Below are 15,400 nucleotides of genomic sequence, written 5' to 3'. Positions count from 1 at the left end.
GGTAGTTACTGGTGCAAAGACTCTGCTTTGCACACCCAATTACATTTTTGTGGATTTAAAAATACAGGTGCAAGTTTTGTAGGCAGATCAAAAGAGAGGCCATGCTCAGTGTGGCTGAAAATACATCCCTTAACATGCTATACAAGATCAATGAAGCCATCTAAGAAATATGCTAGGATAATCCCATTAGCTCATCTTCAGAACCAAACCAAAACAAGTTATTGATCTCTAGGCCAGGCTTTGGTTTCTATAGGCCTGCCCATTTACTGTCTAGAACTTCCCGCAGAATCCAGCAAGGCTCAGCAGGTGAGTCTCTGCTTGAAAAATGTGTGAGCTGTATGAAAGTATCCTCTGAAAACAAATGCAAGTCCTACGTAGAAGTGGTTGAAATTTTGATAAAAAGTTTAGAAACGTTCCTAATTCTTTAAATTTGAAATGAATTTTCCCCTGAAAGTTTGCTGTCAATTTTCAAATGGAAATGGATGGAGCTCATTAATTTGGTTTTTCAATTTCAAAAATTGTAATTTCAAAAATGAAAAAGGGGGAAAGTCTGCACATATTTCCCCTTCCCCCTACTTTTTTTTTACCTGCCTGGATGCTAAGAAAGAGGAGAACAAAGTCTCAGCAGAAGACGTATGCATGGAATCAGGTGATTTCAATCTATTGCTTTCCTTTATTGTTTTAGTTAAATATATTTAAAAGGAAATTGGTGCTGATTAAAGGTTCTGATGAAACTGAGGATATTGATGGAAGTTTCTCCGTGTCTCTGTTCAACATGTGCACCATGGCTCCATGGAGAAGGCCTCTGTTATCTGCTGCTCAAGTAAAATATGGCACCGAAGCGCAAATGATCTTAAAATCAGGCTACAAAGCTCATAGTATTTCGTCTCACAGGCTTTTACTGGAAGGGAAGGATTGAGTAGAAGGGTGGCACTGGTGGGGGAGTTTTTGTTTTGAGTTTATTTTGGAGGGTCCTAGTTTATAGATTTTGGTCTTACTGGTCACTGAGAAATTATTATAGCCAGAAGATTGATTGGTAGCATTTTAATATATGCAAAGAAATAAAAGGAATATAAAAAGTTTCCTGGATTATTCATACTGCACTGCTATTGCCATTTCTTTCTTAGAGGAACAGGTTGACATTTTCAAAGCCAACTAGGGGATTTAGCCAGGCAATTCCCACTGGGAGTAGTAGGAACTATGTGGCTAAATCTCCTAGTTGGGCTTAAAAAGCCACAACCATCAAGTTTTTGTAGGGCACTTAGCAGTGAAGCTCAGATTCTTTCACAATCAAAGCTGTTGGGGAGGAAGATGATGCATGGAAACTCATTCAGATACTCCACCTTTGCTGTAGTAGTTTTTTCTGATAGCGTCCAAAGGTTTGTTTTGTTTCTCGTCCACCTGGAAATGTTTTATGTGCTCCCCTGGCAGTCGGCTGGGCTCCCTCACGATCTTCACCTGCTCAGCTTTGAGCGCAATGGCCTGCTCCAGCAGGCCCAAGTTCCCTCTGGTCATCATGTCGTACATTTCAGACTCATCGGTCACAGCAGATTTCTGGGAGCGAGCATCATCATCTTTGTCGTCATCTGACCTGACCTCCACGATGACCGAGTACTCAGGCTTTGGGCTGAACCGCCCTTCACAGTGGGTTTTCTGGGAGTCCTGAGATGTCTGAGGAGTTTCTTCACAGATCACTTCAGGTGCTATCTCCTCCTCTTCTTCCTCATCCTCATCCTCCTCGTCCTCCTCCTCCTCTTCTTCCTCATCCTCTTCTTCTTCCTCTTCCTCTTCCTCATCGTCCTCTTCCTCCTCTTCTGCTTCTGCTTGCATGGCCTTCTGCAACTTGCAGGACTCCTCACAGTTCACATCGTCCCGATGCTCTGGACATAATTCACTGCTACGTTCACTCGTGACCTCAATGACCTCCTCCGCATCCTCAGTTTGGATCATAATTTCCTTGTCGCATTCCTCCTCGACCACCTCTTCTTCAGCCTCTTCGTGAACCAGGTGCAGAACATCAACAGAAGGCTTGGAGACCTGCAATTCATTTTCAGGCAGCTGCCCCTCTATCGCAAGGGTTTCTTCTGCTATTTGGCCTAGATTTAGGAGAGAATTGGCAATGATTTCTTGATAGCTGCTGTAATTGCCCTTGCTAGGGCCAGGTGTACTGGTAGCTGCATTTTGTCCATAGTGTGATGGTTTTGCTGGACTTCTTACTGCAAAAAGGAAGAAGGAAAAATATTATAAGATTCTAAACAGCTCTTCGTCCCCTTTCCGCTTAATTGAAATCGGAGTCTTGCTGTTACGCCCTGGGTGCAGCCTGATTTGTTGCATTTAGTAATTGCAGGTAAAAGAGGGGATTTTCCATTTTAAAATTATTCCCACTGATAACATGAGCAACACCTCCACGGCGCCATCAGAAACAATCATTGTTGCACTTTGCCTGCACTAGCACATGGTGATGTTTCCATGCTAAAGAGCATCCCTTTGGAGGCTAATGCAAACTGCCTCAATAAACAGGGGGGCATGATACACAAATATATTTACAAGGGAAGAGACAAGTGAGAAGGCTAAGATCCTGGGGTCAAAACTCTTCCTTGGTTACACATGTATCCCTCCTCCCAAAGCCAATGACAGTGGCCATGAATTTGGATCTAGGGGCCTTACTCTGACCACTGAACATAAGAACAGCCATTCTGGATTAGATGGACAATGGTCCATCTAGCCCAGTATCCTGTCTCCCAACAGTGGCCAATACCAGGTGCTTCAGAGGGAATGAACAGAAGAGATAATCATCAAGTGATCCATCCCCTGTCATCCACTCCCAGCTTCTGGCAAAGAGAGGCTAGGGACACACTTAGAGCATGGTGTTGCATCTCTGCCCATCCTGGCTAATAGCCATTGATGGACCATGAACTTATCTAGTTCTTTTTTGAACCCTGTTATAGTTTTGGCCTTCCCAACATCCCCTGGCAAAGAGTTCCACACGCTGAAGACAATATAAAGGCTCACACCTGGGCACTGGATCAGGCTCAAAGACTCCATGCTGCCTTTCCCATTGCTTTATCTATTGAGCCACAGAGAGAAGTTGTTATGTTTGACATAGTTCCTTCCCAATGAATCGTCACTGATGGAAAAACTCTTATTTTTAAGATGTTGGAGCCAGTCTGTGAGCACCTTACCCAGGAATAGTCCTTCTCAGATTAAACAGGGCTTTTCTGTTGTTCTTCCATTAACTACAATAATGGAAGAACCCATCCTGTACATAAATTTAGAGGCGTTATATCTCTTCATTATTAACACTGCCCTTTATCCAACTTCAAAATAAGCTCTGCAATCAGTAACGATAAAGCACCTTCCGTGGGCTCAGAGCTGTGGGTCTCCTCCTGTTCTGTCGTCTCCGCCTCTTCCTCCTCTAAGGTCCCCTCCGATTCGTCGGTGACAGACTCCTCCTTCACCTCCGTCTCCTCACTCCCATCGCTGTCAACGTTGTAACCTTCATCAAGCGCTAGCTTGAGGGGATGGGATTTTCTCTTGGACACCAGGTGCTCAGCCTCAGCATCCTGAAGTTTCCTCTTCTTTGCTAGAGGGCAGCTCTGTAAACTAGAGGAAAAGAGGACTCATTACAAGATGAGGGAGGCAGGTCCGAGAGAGACCTCAGAAATGGACGACTCATTCAACGAAGCAAAGAACTTTTTTTTTTTAAACCCCTTAAGGGCTAAAGAGGAACAGGTCAGCCTCGGGCAATGCCTAGGGAGGGCCAGATCTTCAACTGCTTGACATTGTCATTGCGCCGTTGACGGAGGTGAAGATGTGGCCTTTGTTCTTTTTCACTCTTCCCTAAAGAAACTCACCTTTCAATGGGCAGGCTCCTGACTCAGTTTTGGCTCAGAGATCACTGGGAGTTTGCCTGACCCAGTACAAACATTTCGTCTGATGGCATCTTATATCTGCCATAACGATTTAGGCTAGGCCCAGTGGTTTCTGACCTGGACACTGTTGGATACTAAATGCTGTTGGCGACTGCTAGCTGTAAAACTAGAACTAGTATTTAAGTCCAGCCACTGGGGCATATTTAATTCACTGGCACCAGAAGCCCAGATCTGCGTGGTATAATGCACTGATGATAAATCTCTTAGCAGAAGAATAGAGTCTAAGGCAACCAACAAAATGTTTTTGCCCCGCCGCCATGACCACCATGCATGCATGTAGCAAGCAGACCAAGTTCCCAGCCTGAAGACATCTCAGCAGAGTTCAATTAATTGTACAGCCCCTTCCTTTCTGCATGGTTGTGAGCTTGGGAAGCTCATTTAGGACCTGATCCAACTCCCATTGTAGTCAATGGAACTGGATCAGGCCTTTATGGGTCAGTCTGTCTTGAGTCTCATGTCTCTCTCTACCACTGGAATTCAAGGTTCCTTAGACTGGAAACCCTCCACACCAGATCTTACCTTCGGTGTCTTGCATACTTTCCACGGATGTGTCCTGAGCCATTACATCCTGGAGTGGGGCAGCTTGAGGGGGAAACAACCAACAAGAATGGTGAGGCCTTGGAGAAGGGGTTTTAATTAAAAGCATGTGAACTAGAGAGTTAAAGAGAATCTGTGCAGAAGGAACAAAAAACTGAAAAAGGGAAGATAATTTCCTTCAAATTGTTCATTTCATCCCTTTGAATTCCAAGCAAGGAGGGCAGGATGGCGGCTTTGCTGTTTGCTAAAAATTAATGAAATGACTCACCCCATTTAATTAAATGAACGGTTCATTATAGTTTTATGACTATGTTTAATTAAAGATTCGCCTGTGTAAAAGCAAGCCTTTAAACAACCAGACAACAACCGTATCCTGCCTCCCACTGCCACTCTTTAGTTTTCTCTCTTTTTTTTCTTCTTAGTGCAAAAAATAAAACAATGTTTTTTTATTTCATTTTATGGCTTGCCAGACAAGCATCATTTGAGGATGCTAGGAATGGGGACCCATTGAGAAGGCCAGGTTGAGGAATGGACATGGGAACCCAGGCCTTTGGTGCTAGGAATCAGAGCATGTTGGATAAAATTCACTAACTCCCTGCCCTGGCTTCTGCTCAGCTGAATGGGCAGCCTTGGTGCAGACGGCCTCCAGAAATTCTAGGCACCACTCATGCCCTCTAAAGCCCTGAACATGGGACTGAAGTGGTGTCTGCTGCTTTGCATAGTTCCTTTGCACAGGTAAAAGTCAGCCCTACAGAAGTAATTAGTCCAGTCTCCAGGAATTATAGGGGCTCCAGATGCTAAAAAGCAGCTTTATCCAGTTTGTCTGGTGGATGTACATGTGGCTTTAGCTACTGCACACCCAGGGGAGGAGAAACACCCGGGCCACAGCCTGACCGCTTTTTGACCAGCCTGGCTGGTTTCTTGACTGTCTCGCTGGTTGCTGGTCACGAGATTCAATTTGCCCAGGGGTTTTGCTGCATGCACAGTGATCTTGTAACTAGCATCTGTACCCGTTGCAGCGGGGAGCGCGCTGCAGCCGTCACCCAGGTGCTGCTCTGAGTTTGCAGCATGCCATGTGCCAGGCCTTTGCCACCTGCGGAAACTGCAGCAACTCTTCAGGCAACCCCCTCCATGAGCGTCCCTATGAATTAGCTCAGCTGAGCCAGGCAAGCTGCCTGAGGTTGTCAGGGTTAACTCCTGGCCAAGGTCCAGGTGGAAGCAGATGAGGTGCAGGACTCTGCTGACCAGAATTCAGGTCAGGGAGAACCTACCCTGTTTCTTTTGCATTTGAGAGCTTGCTGACTGCAAAGCTGCATGGAAGGAAAGCTGAAGCCAGAGATTCGAAATCTGAACTCCTGAAATAACCCCCCTGCCCCAGCGAGACCCTAGACCTATCCTGTCTCAAAACCCTCCTGGTCCTGCTTCATGTCCTTGTACCACTGAAACCCCAGGGCTGCCAGCTGCAATAAACTGACTTGCAAGTTGTGACCCATTTTATATCGGAGATGATGATCCTCCTTTAACTCACACAATCAACTGGTAGGGCACACAGTGTTCTCTTTAGCCTCCTCGCCTTTGTACAGCGCACATACTCAAATCAAACCGCAACTTTCACGGCAGTTCTTCGTCTGAGTGGGAGTGGAAGTGGCAGTTCAGAGGACTCTTCAAGTGACATGCTCGAGATCATACGTACGAAGATCTCCCCAGGCTAATGTGCATAATTGGACGAGGAACCCTCCCCCCACCCACCCCCAGCCTTTACTGATGATCTTAAAGTCTATTTAATTTTAATTGCCTTCAGTCATGACTGAGATTGCTCTGTTCTGAACAGCCTCAGACACACTCTGATGGCACACACAGACGCAGAGCAGTGTTTATGCTGGCAATGACTTGCTTGGAAAAAAGAAAAAAAAAACAGGCTTATTGAGTGTGGAACAAGAGCAGCTCTGATGAAGGTGGTATAAGCCTTTCTAAACTTTGCTGAATCAATTAAGGCTGATTCCCTTTTTTAATGTGGTAAATTGCAGCCTATGGTAAAAACAAAATAGCCAAATGGCTCTGAGCCAGACAAGTGATTTTGGGTGCCTCCATTTTTGGTGTCTAGCTTTAGACAACTTAAAGGGTGTCAATTATTCAACGGCTGGGTGCTCAGTGCTTTCTGAAATGCGAGGTTGTTTTATCTTGGCCTAGGACTTTGATTGGTGAAACCCTTCGAGCTGGCATTTTCTTACATCTTGGCAGGGATCACAAGTGGCAAAGGGCTCTATGGTTGGTTAATGGCCCCCCCTTTCTTTTGCAACATTCACCAATTTCCCTTTCTCTCGCTCAACAGCTTTAATACTTTGACAAAAAGCCTTCTTATTGTCATGCAGACGATGCCTGACTTCCAATTAGTCGATTAATTGTCCAGTTAATCAGGCAATTAGGTGACAGCTGCAGAGATGGCTGTGTGGAGCACTCTGTTGCTGCCCCTGAAATATGTCACCTGCTTCAATTACCACCTCCGCTCAAGGTTCCAGCAATAAAAGTTAGGGAAGTGGAATGCTCAGCGTTCCCCGTTCTGGTCTCTCAGGAATCATAGAGCACAGGAGCAGAAACTACGAAATGAGGACAGTTAAGGTCCAATTACTCTTTGACATGGAAAGCTTTCTAATAGAGGACACTAGGAAATGCATCCCTTGCCATTAGCATATGCCCTGGTTAGTGAATCCTCCCCCTCTTGCATAAGCACTTATGACACTTTCAAAGAGATCTGAGAGATCCAGGAGCCTGTGATTTATAATAAAAAGGCTTTGTAAGACTGCAAAGGTTTGCTCCGGTTTTTTTCCCCCGCGGCTGTTGCTAGCATGCAAGCGACACCAAACGAAAGACAGGACCTCCTGAACATTTCAGTCATTGGGTTACAGGACGGCCAGGGTGAAGGGAGGTGTGGGCATCAGGACTGTATGGACAGAAAATCTTATCCTATAGCCATGGGGCTAAATAATTTTAAAATCCATCCTACAAGGCAGGGGAGAGGAGGGAAGGAAAGCTAGAGACCAGGAACATGGATAGGGGAGGAGGACAGAAGTGGCGGGACAGGGCGGGAACCAGAGAATGATCCAGGAGAGGGGCCTGAGGGAGGACACAAGAGACAGAAGTGGGAGGTTTGCGGTTAATCACATTCTACATAATGATGCTTTTCTCAAGTGCTATTATATAAGGCTGCAATTCTCACTGGGGGCTGGATCCTCGGCCCAGAGCATCCTGAGCATCACTTCCTCTGCTCCAGGGACTGGTTATGGGCTGGAGCAGGGCCTAGCAGTAGGGCCGTCACTGGGCTGCTCTAATTAACACCAGCCAGAGATTGTTCCTTCTCATCCCTATCCCACCTCCTGCCCTCAGCCCACCCTGGAACGCACCCTATGGGGAGGGGGTAGTGGGCGGTAAAAGCCAGGTGTGCTGGTTTAATTCCATCAGGGATTCCTCTCCATGAAAGTAAGTGGGAATGGGCAAGTGCAGAAGGCAGCTCCCCCTCTTCCGCCTGGCATGGGTTAAGTAGTCCTTCCCTACAGCTCCTCCTAAACTGGTTCAATGAGAACTCCCCACTCCTATTTCAATCTGCTATAGCCCCGGGACCTCCCTACCTTCCAGAGGTCCCCTTTGTCCTCTGGGCTGATGCAAAGGGGACGTACGCAGGGCCAAGGTTTGAGCCCTGAGTGTCTGGCCACGTGATGGACAGGGAACCGTAACACAGCTAAAGTCCTGTTCATTTTTCATCCCCTTCCCTATAGCCTATAAATTGGGACTGGCCAAGTGGAGGGGCAGCAGAAGGGCCTTCAGGAGGAGCCTGGTAATAGGTTTGTCTGCTTTCCACAGCTTTTATTGCTGTGCTAATTGTATTGCTAATGCTTTCCACAGCTTTTATTTCCCTAAGGAAGTTAAGGTTGCCACACCTCTGGTTTTCACCCAGACAGTCCAGGTTTCAACTTGTGTGTCCGGGTGCTATTTGACAAGCCCGGATGTCTGTGTTTTTTTTTTAATCTGTGGCAATCCTAAACGGAAGGAAGGAGGCAGCATACTAGCAGCTGCTGCTGCTGCCGCTGCCATCTCTGGGGCCAGGCTGCTCCTGCAGCTCCCAGTGTGTAGGGGTGGAGCCTGAGAGGAAGAATCAGAGAAGGGGTGGGGCCTCGAGGGAAGAGGTGGAGTGGGGGGCGGGGCCTTGAGGATCCCATTACCAGCCATTAGAAAGGTGGCAACTCGACTTTAGTGTCATAATCCCTCCCCATCCCCAGGGTATGGGGTTGAGAAGAAACTTTTCTTACCTCACCTCCTGCCCTATGAGTTCCGTGGGCACTGAGCCGAGGGGCAGGAAACAAGAGTGGAAACAAACACAAGGTCGTGAGTAACAACACAGATTCCTCTGCCACTGCTGAGCTAAGTCACACTTTATCCTAGATCATAAAATACACAAGGCTACATAGTGAATAAAAAAGCATAAACTCTGTGGTCCTCAACCTGCTAATACTTACACACGCTTAACTTTAACTGGGTTAAAATTAAGCACAGAGTGTTTTCAGGGTAAGGGCCTACATCTCTATGTAGACACATGCACACCCAGAGCCAGATTCTTAGCTGGTGTAAACCGGCACAGCAATATTGAAGGCAATGGAACTATGTTGATTTATATCAGTTCAAGATCTGGGCCTCTACATGTACGGGAACTGACTGAGCTTTCTCACATCTCTTTAGTTTTTTTAGCAGTTCATATGCATTTCAATTCTTTTTTCTACATTTGCATTCATCTAGTTCCTCATTTTAATCCCTTTGGTAACTATAGCACAGGCTCTATAGATTTTTAGGGTTGATTCTTCATTTCTGAATAATACAGATGACATCACTGTATCTTTACTGAAAACCTGATGTCCAGCCAGGAATCCAAACAGTCAAAAAAAAAAAAAAAAAACCCATGCTATGTGGCACTGGCTAAAAGGCATAACACAGCTGCTCAATTTGTTTGAGCTAATTGGGTTTCTGGGGGATCCAAATCTCAACGGAGTGACTCACAAACTTCAACAACCTGGAGGCAATAGTAAGGAGCATGGTGTATCCAAGAAATTACCATTTCACATAGGAGACCTGGTGGAAATGTGTTTTAGACAGGTTTAAGGTGCAAAAATAAACAGAATCGGGCTGGTCTCATAATCCTCAGTGAGCATTACACAGATTACAAAAACTACCACGTAACGTGGCATGATTCAGCACAGTTGGCTGCATCTGGTTCTTGAGTGATGCAAATGTCTAGCAGGAGAATGATGTAGGTCAGCGTGGAGAGGGGCACAATGGTCCAGCTGTGTGAGTGCAGTTGCCTAATGCCTTCACACATCACCCTTCATTTTAGCCAACTCTATTAGCTCCTCACTTTCAGTGACCTTTGAAAAGCAGCAAATCCATAGGCACAGAAAAGAGAAAAAATAAATTCAGAGCTTGATCTGTAATCATCACCCAGGGTACCCACGATCTGGAAATTAGTTTACACACTGCAATATAGTTTACAGCACCTTCCTTCTTTGTGAGTGAAAGGCATCTAGAGGATGAAATATACATTTTTGGGGGGTAAAGCTGGAAAATAAATAGCAATCAAGCTTTGAATTAACAAGTCATTTGTCCTCAAGTCCCTGCCATGAGACGGCCTGTTTGCTTCTGCAGCATGTACAACCTCTGCCAGGCACTCTCAGATGTTCAACTTCAAAGCCTCTAGCAGAGCATACATGATGAAAGCCTCTGGAACTGATCTGAAGCGATCATGATTCCTGTAGAAATAAGCATGGAAGGGATTTTTTTTTTTGATTTTTTTGCAGGGGGAGAAGGGATGGTTAAATACTATGTGGGGCTGTGTTCCTTGCTGGAGTTGTTTTTGTGAACAGATCTCCTGGGTTGGGCAGGGAAGCAGCGTTTAAAACTTGAAAGAATGAGATTCTGGACTTGAAAGGAGACCCTTCTTGGAACAATCTGAGCACATTAACACCTGATTTAGCCACTGTATGTAACACAGGAGGATAATAAACTGCTCACCTCGGACAGACTTTGATCGTGTGCGTGCTCTCTTATCATCATTTTCTAAACTCATCTGGAATAAACAGTGACAAAATTAGCATGTTTTGAAAAAATTCCCAATCACACAGTCTGTACTGGAAACGGTTACCCAATAGAAATGCCGAGGAGACAATCATGTCTTTTTGAGAAAGATAATCATATTACTTTTAAAATTAAGGCCAAACTGGCTTTGTGGGTTGACTCTAAGTGAATGAGCCCTGATTTGCCTTTTCCCTATTGGAAGGGACCTCAGGAGGTCATCTAGTCCAATCCGCTGCTCAAAGCAGGACCAATATACTTCACCCAATAGGAATGTAGCATTTCTCTTGCCCTCTGGACTGAAAGGATGAAAATATGGCCTTACTGAAGTCAGTGGGAATTTTGCCATTGATTTTGATAGGTCCAGAATTTCACGCAAAGCATTTCTGCATGGGGTCAGGTTGTGATACACTGATTCTCATCGAACAGTACGTTACGCCATGAGGAAGCCCAGTGAAGTCAGTGGGACTTCTTGAAGAGATAGATCCTATTCAGTGGGATGACACAACCTGGCCCACCAGGTAAATAGCTAGCTTCGTTTTGCAGATGGCTTTTCAGGAGCTGAGTGCCTGCTGGTGTAAAATGGCATTGTTCCACTGACTTCATTGGACTCACACTAGCGGAGGATCTGCCTCAAAGTATAAACCAACGTGCATGTTTCCATCCTGGGGGGGAGGGGACGACTTTATAAAGACACAATTTTGGAGCCAGCCTCTGCAAAGTTTTACTCATGTGAACTTTTCATTGATGTTATTGGAAGCTGCTCCCATGAGCAAAGATTACTCATGTGAGCCAGGATGGTCAAGATGCAGCTTTAGTTTTGTGCAAAGGGGACCCAAGCCTACCCAGTACCATTGAGGGGAACCATTGAAGACAGCGGGGGTGAAGGGTGGCACCATATCACAGGATGAGGCCCTAAATCTAGATCCAGAAACCTGCCAGCTTCTCTTCCCAGCTGTATGCATGAAGGAAAATAGCTACAGCATTGAGGGACCTGATGAACTTCAGCATGGCAGCCCTTTAGAAAGGAGTAAAATCATAGTGGGTGAACTTCTCCTCTCTGCGCAGGCCATGCACCAGGTCAATGCACCCTGGAAGTATCATTAAACCCCGTTTTAAAGGTTTTAATGATATTTAAGAGGTGAAGATGGCTTGTGTTGGTCTTCTGCACAGGGGAAATGTTACCCAGAGGTCTTCAAAACCCCACCTAGTGCTGTTATAGCTGGCCTTTTCCCATCATAAACAACAATCATACTCTATTAACAGACATGGTAACTAGGGATATCAGAACTAGCCCATCCCTTTCGCCCAAATTCAAATCAAACTTTTAATGAATTACAAGAAATTCAGTTAACTTTAGAAAAATTAAATACATTCTAAAGATCGGAAGGGACTACGGTGATCATATCGCCTGACCGCCTGGATACCTCGGCTTGGAAGGACTGGATTTTTATTGGTAAATGTTGATTTCACCGTACACATACAAACCAATGAAAAAATATTTCCTGTCAGTGTTCATTGAAATTTACTGATAGGCAAAAAAAGAAAAATGCTGCTTGAGAACTTGGAGCTTGAATTCAAGATATTTACTTTGTATATTTTCACAGGAGATGTTGACAACTTGTGTTTTAATGGTTATAAAGCTTTAACTTTTTGAACCTTGTCTACTCTCATTAAGTAATTAGTGTCTGACTCTCCCAGTGACTGACCATCCCATAATTTCCCACAACCGTGAAAGTTTAAAATCAATAAAAATAGTAAAAAAAAAAAAATGCTTAAATCCTATAATGTTGCCCAGCTGTGAAAACTTAAATTGATAAAAACATTTAAAAGGCTTAAAAATAAACATTGACATTATCCAATTATATGAAATTATACAAAAATAAAAATCAAATTCTGCCAAGCCTGTGTCCCCCACAGGCCATAGGACTTCCCTGAATTAATTATTAATTCCTGTTTGTACTCGAGCAGATCTTTTGGAAAAAACATTGACCCTCCTCCTCCCTCCCCCTTTCCCCCAGTTTGTGCTTCCTGCTTCCACATCCACGCAGGAGTATTAACACACCTGCAAAAAGGGCTATACCACACTACCTTAAGCCCAACTTGAACCGATCTGTACCGGAAATGTTGCACGCCAACCCTTTCATACAGACTAGGGTCTCAGCCCTGCAAGCATGAATGCTTATTTTTACCACATGGAGCAGTTCCACTGATTTCAGTGGGCCCAGATTCACAGACGAAGGCTATGCCTTGACTGCAAAAAAGTGTGCTTTTCCATAGACACAGCTAAGTTGGTGTGAAATGCTAATGGAGACAAGGCCCTGTAGTTTTTACTTGTATGTAGCTACACAAGGTAAATCCCCAGTGGGGGAGGGTGCAGTTAGGGTGACCAGATAACAGCTGTGAAAAAAAAAAAAAAATCGGGACTTTCCCCCCCCCAGGAGTGGGATATAGTTGCCTATAGACAAAGCCCCTAATATCAGGACATCTGGTTAGATGTAGGGCTGACCTCGACTAGTTATATTGAGATAATAAATACTTATTCCTTGTCTCCACAAGGATTTTACATGGAATTAGTTGCCTCGATGCAACGCCGTACCTATCATTTATTTTTATATTTTTTTGCAGTGAAGATAGAGCCTCGGCAAGTTTGGGATGAGGTTCTGATGAACATCTAAACTTTTAGAACTTTATCTGAACCGCCAAACTTTTGGCATTTCACCCCTCCCTGGGTCAGGTGACCATTCCTGCATTGCATCAGACGGAGCTGGGCTCATGTCTGAAAAAAAAAAAATTCAGCAAGGGGTCAAGCAACACTTTCCATCTAGTTTTTATTAGTATTATTTAACAGGTGTGATTCAAAATTTTAATAGATCACTGAGATCTGCACAGGCACTTTTATCATCATTCAACACTTATATTGGTGTAGCACCTAGAAGCCTCCAGTGGGCCAGTGCCCTATTGTGCTAGGAGCTATACAAACAAAGTAAAATGACAGTTCCTGCCCCTAACAGCTTACAGGCTAAAAGACGAGACATACCCGGTGGATAAGACTAAAAAGTAGGGAGGAAAACTGGGGTAACAAATGTATGGGATGTTTTAGTATAGACCAGCTGTGGGTGCAGTTCTCAGACAATCAGTAACAGTTATATTAATAACAACACTTCTCTCTTATAACACTTTGCATCAGTAGATCTCAAAGGAGGTAAGTTATTATCCCATTACCCTAGAAGGGAAAACTGAGGTACTAAGAGGTGAAGTGACTTGCTTAAGGTCATCCACCAGGCCAATGGCAGAGCCAGAAATAAAACTTAGGCCTGCCAATGCCCATCCAGTGCACTGTCCACTAGGCTATACTGTCTCACCCATAAAAGCAACTCACCCTTGACCTGTCTTCCAGCAAATGGCAGCTTTCGGTGTGCATTGCAACACAGGTGTGTTTTGAGGAGGGTTGTGAATGCAGATAAGACAGCAGTTGTATTTTGACTAGGAGCTTTTTCTTACCCATAAGGGGCATTGTGGGAGAAAGCACCGAGATTCTTGTGGGAGAAGCAGATGATCAAGGCTGGTACTGTTAGCAGAATGCAGACAGGCTTGAGAGAGCAACAAGATAATAGGACAGAAAGCTTATTTGTCTAAAACCACAATCTCCGGAGATTGCTCTAGGCAACCTTGAATGAATTCCAGCTATTGTGAGAATTCTAGACAATAAAAGTGGCATCTGCATTTTTGTAGAGAGTTGGTGTATTAAAAAAACCCCCCACCATCTATTGGTATGTAAGTATAGGGCATGTTGTATTGTTCATGTGTCTGTATGTTCAATAAAGTTGGTGCTGTGCACTGTAAATAGCTTCTTCTTTGGCGCTCTTAATAGTACTCCCTCCACTTCCTTCACTCAGGGAAATTCTGCACAGATAGAAGGAGCCATCCAGCTAACCTCTAGATCGTGGACATCAAACATTATACACAGTAGGGAATAACAACATGAATAAATAATACTTGGGACTTCAAAGTGCTCAGCATTAATTAATTAAGCATCATAACAAGCCATGAAGTAGTGAAAGGCTGACATGCAGTCACCTCTGGGGTGGAAAGTGGCACCTGTTGAATGGTCAGCACCCCACAACTGCTGAGGCAGGATGAGGATAAATCATTATTTATTTATATCACAGCAGCACCTTCAGTCCCCAGTAAAAACCAGGGCCCTCTTGCAGGTCAATTTCAATAGGCAGAGTATAACAGGAGTTAGATGCTGGCAGGACATGTACCAATGGATCTTTAAAAGCTTTCAAAAGTGTTCAGGGCATCAGTTTTACATCTCCTCCTAAAGAGATGTATGAAATTAGAAACATCTTTATATGGGCAGGATTGTGCCCTGCATAAAGTAGTGCCGATATAAAGAAGTACACAGGAGCAAGATCCCCCCCCCACACATCAGTTTGGATACTGATCTTCTACTAACTCCATGTAGAGGCAGGGATCTGTCCTCACGGACTCAATAGGAGCGGAACCAAATATATTTTTAACATGGATGTAAGGGGAAAGTGTTTATTATGATGTAGAGTGGATTCCTGATTAGGTGAACTCCCGCTGTTTGCGCTTCCCTTTCCGCTGAGCTGTCAGTCTGTCTCCTGACACAGGCATTGTGCAACGTAGTGTGGAATTACCGTGGTTCTGTTGCAATGCCTTGACTCCTGATTACCTGAACTCCCGACTAGCCAGACATATTTAGCGTGGTCAAAGAAGTGCAGAAAATTGGGATTCTAGTGTCCATTTAAAATGGTTGCACGGGGGAGGAGGGAGAAGATAATACATTT

At 44.6% G+C, this 15,400-nt stretch overlaps 1 protein-coding gene across 1 annotated transcript in view; it reads right to left on the bottom strand.

Moving 5' to 3' along the window:
* MYT1 (myelin transcription factor 1) overlaps window positions 1–15,400 on the bottom strand; it is a 106,390-nt gene that overhangs the window by 38,886 nt on the left and 52,104 nt on the right. The window contains exons 3-7 of the mRNA XM_067554082.1: window positions 10,524–10,578; window positions 8,774–8,804; window positions 4,452–4,514; window positions 3,356–3,603; window positions 1,344–2,216 (exon numbers count right to left, since the gene is read on the bottom strand). Coding sequence (XP_067410183.1) covers window positions 1,344–2,216; window positions 3,356–3,603; window positions 4,452–4,514; window positions 8,774–8,804; window positions 10,524–10,578 — 1,270 coding nt within the window. The remainder of the gene's footprint in view (window positions 1–1,343; window positions 2,217–3,355; window positions 3,604–4,451; window positions 4,515–8,773; window positions 8,805–10,523; window positions 10,579–15,400) is intronic.

This window comes from Emydura macquarii, unplaced genomic scaffold (genome assembly GCF_026122565.2).
Source record: "Emydura macquarii macquarii isolate MOO-44397 ecotype Brisbane River unplaced genomic scaffold, CSIRO-AGI_Emac_v2 contig_1483, whole genome shotgun sequence".
Classification (NCBI taxonomy): domain Eukaryota; kingdom Metazoa; phylum Chordata; order Testudines; family Chelidae; genus Emydura; species Emydura macquarii.
This window is presented reverse-complemented; position numbering and strand designations above follow the sequence as displayed.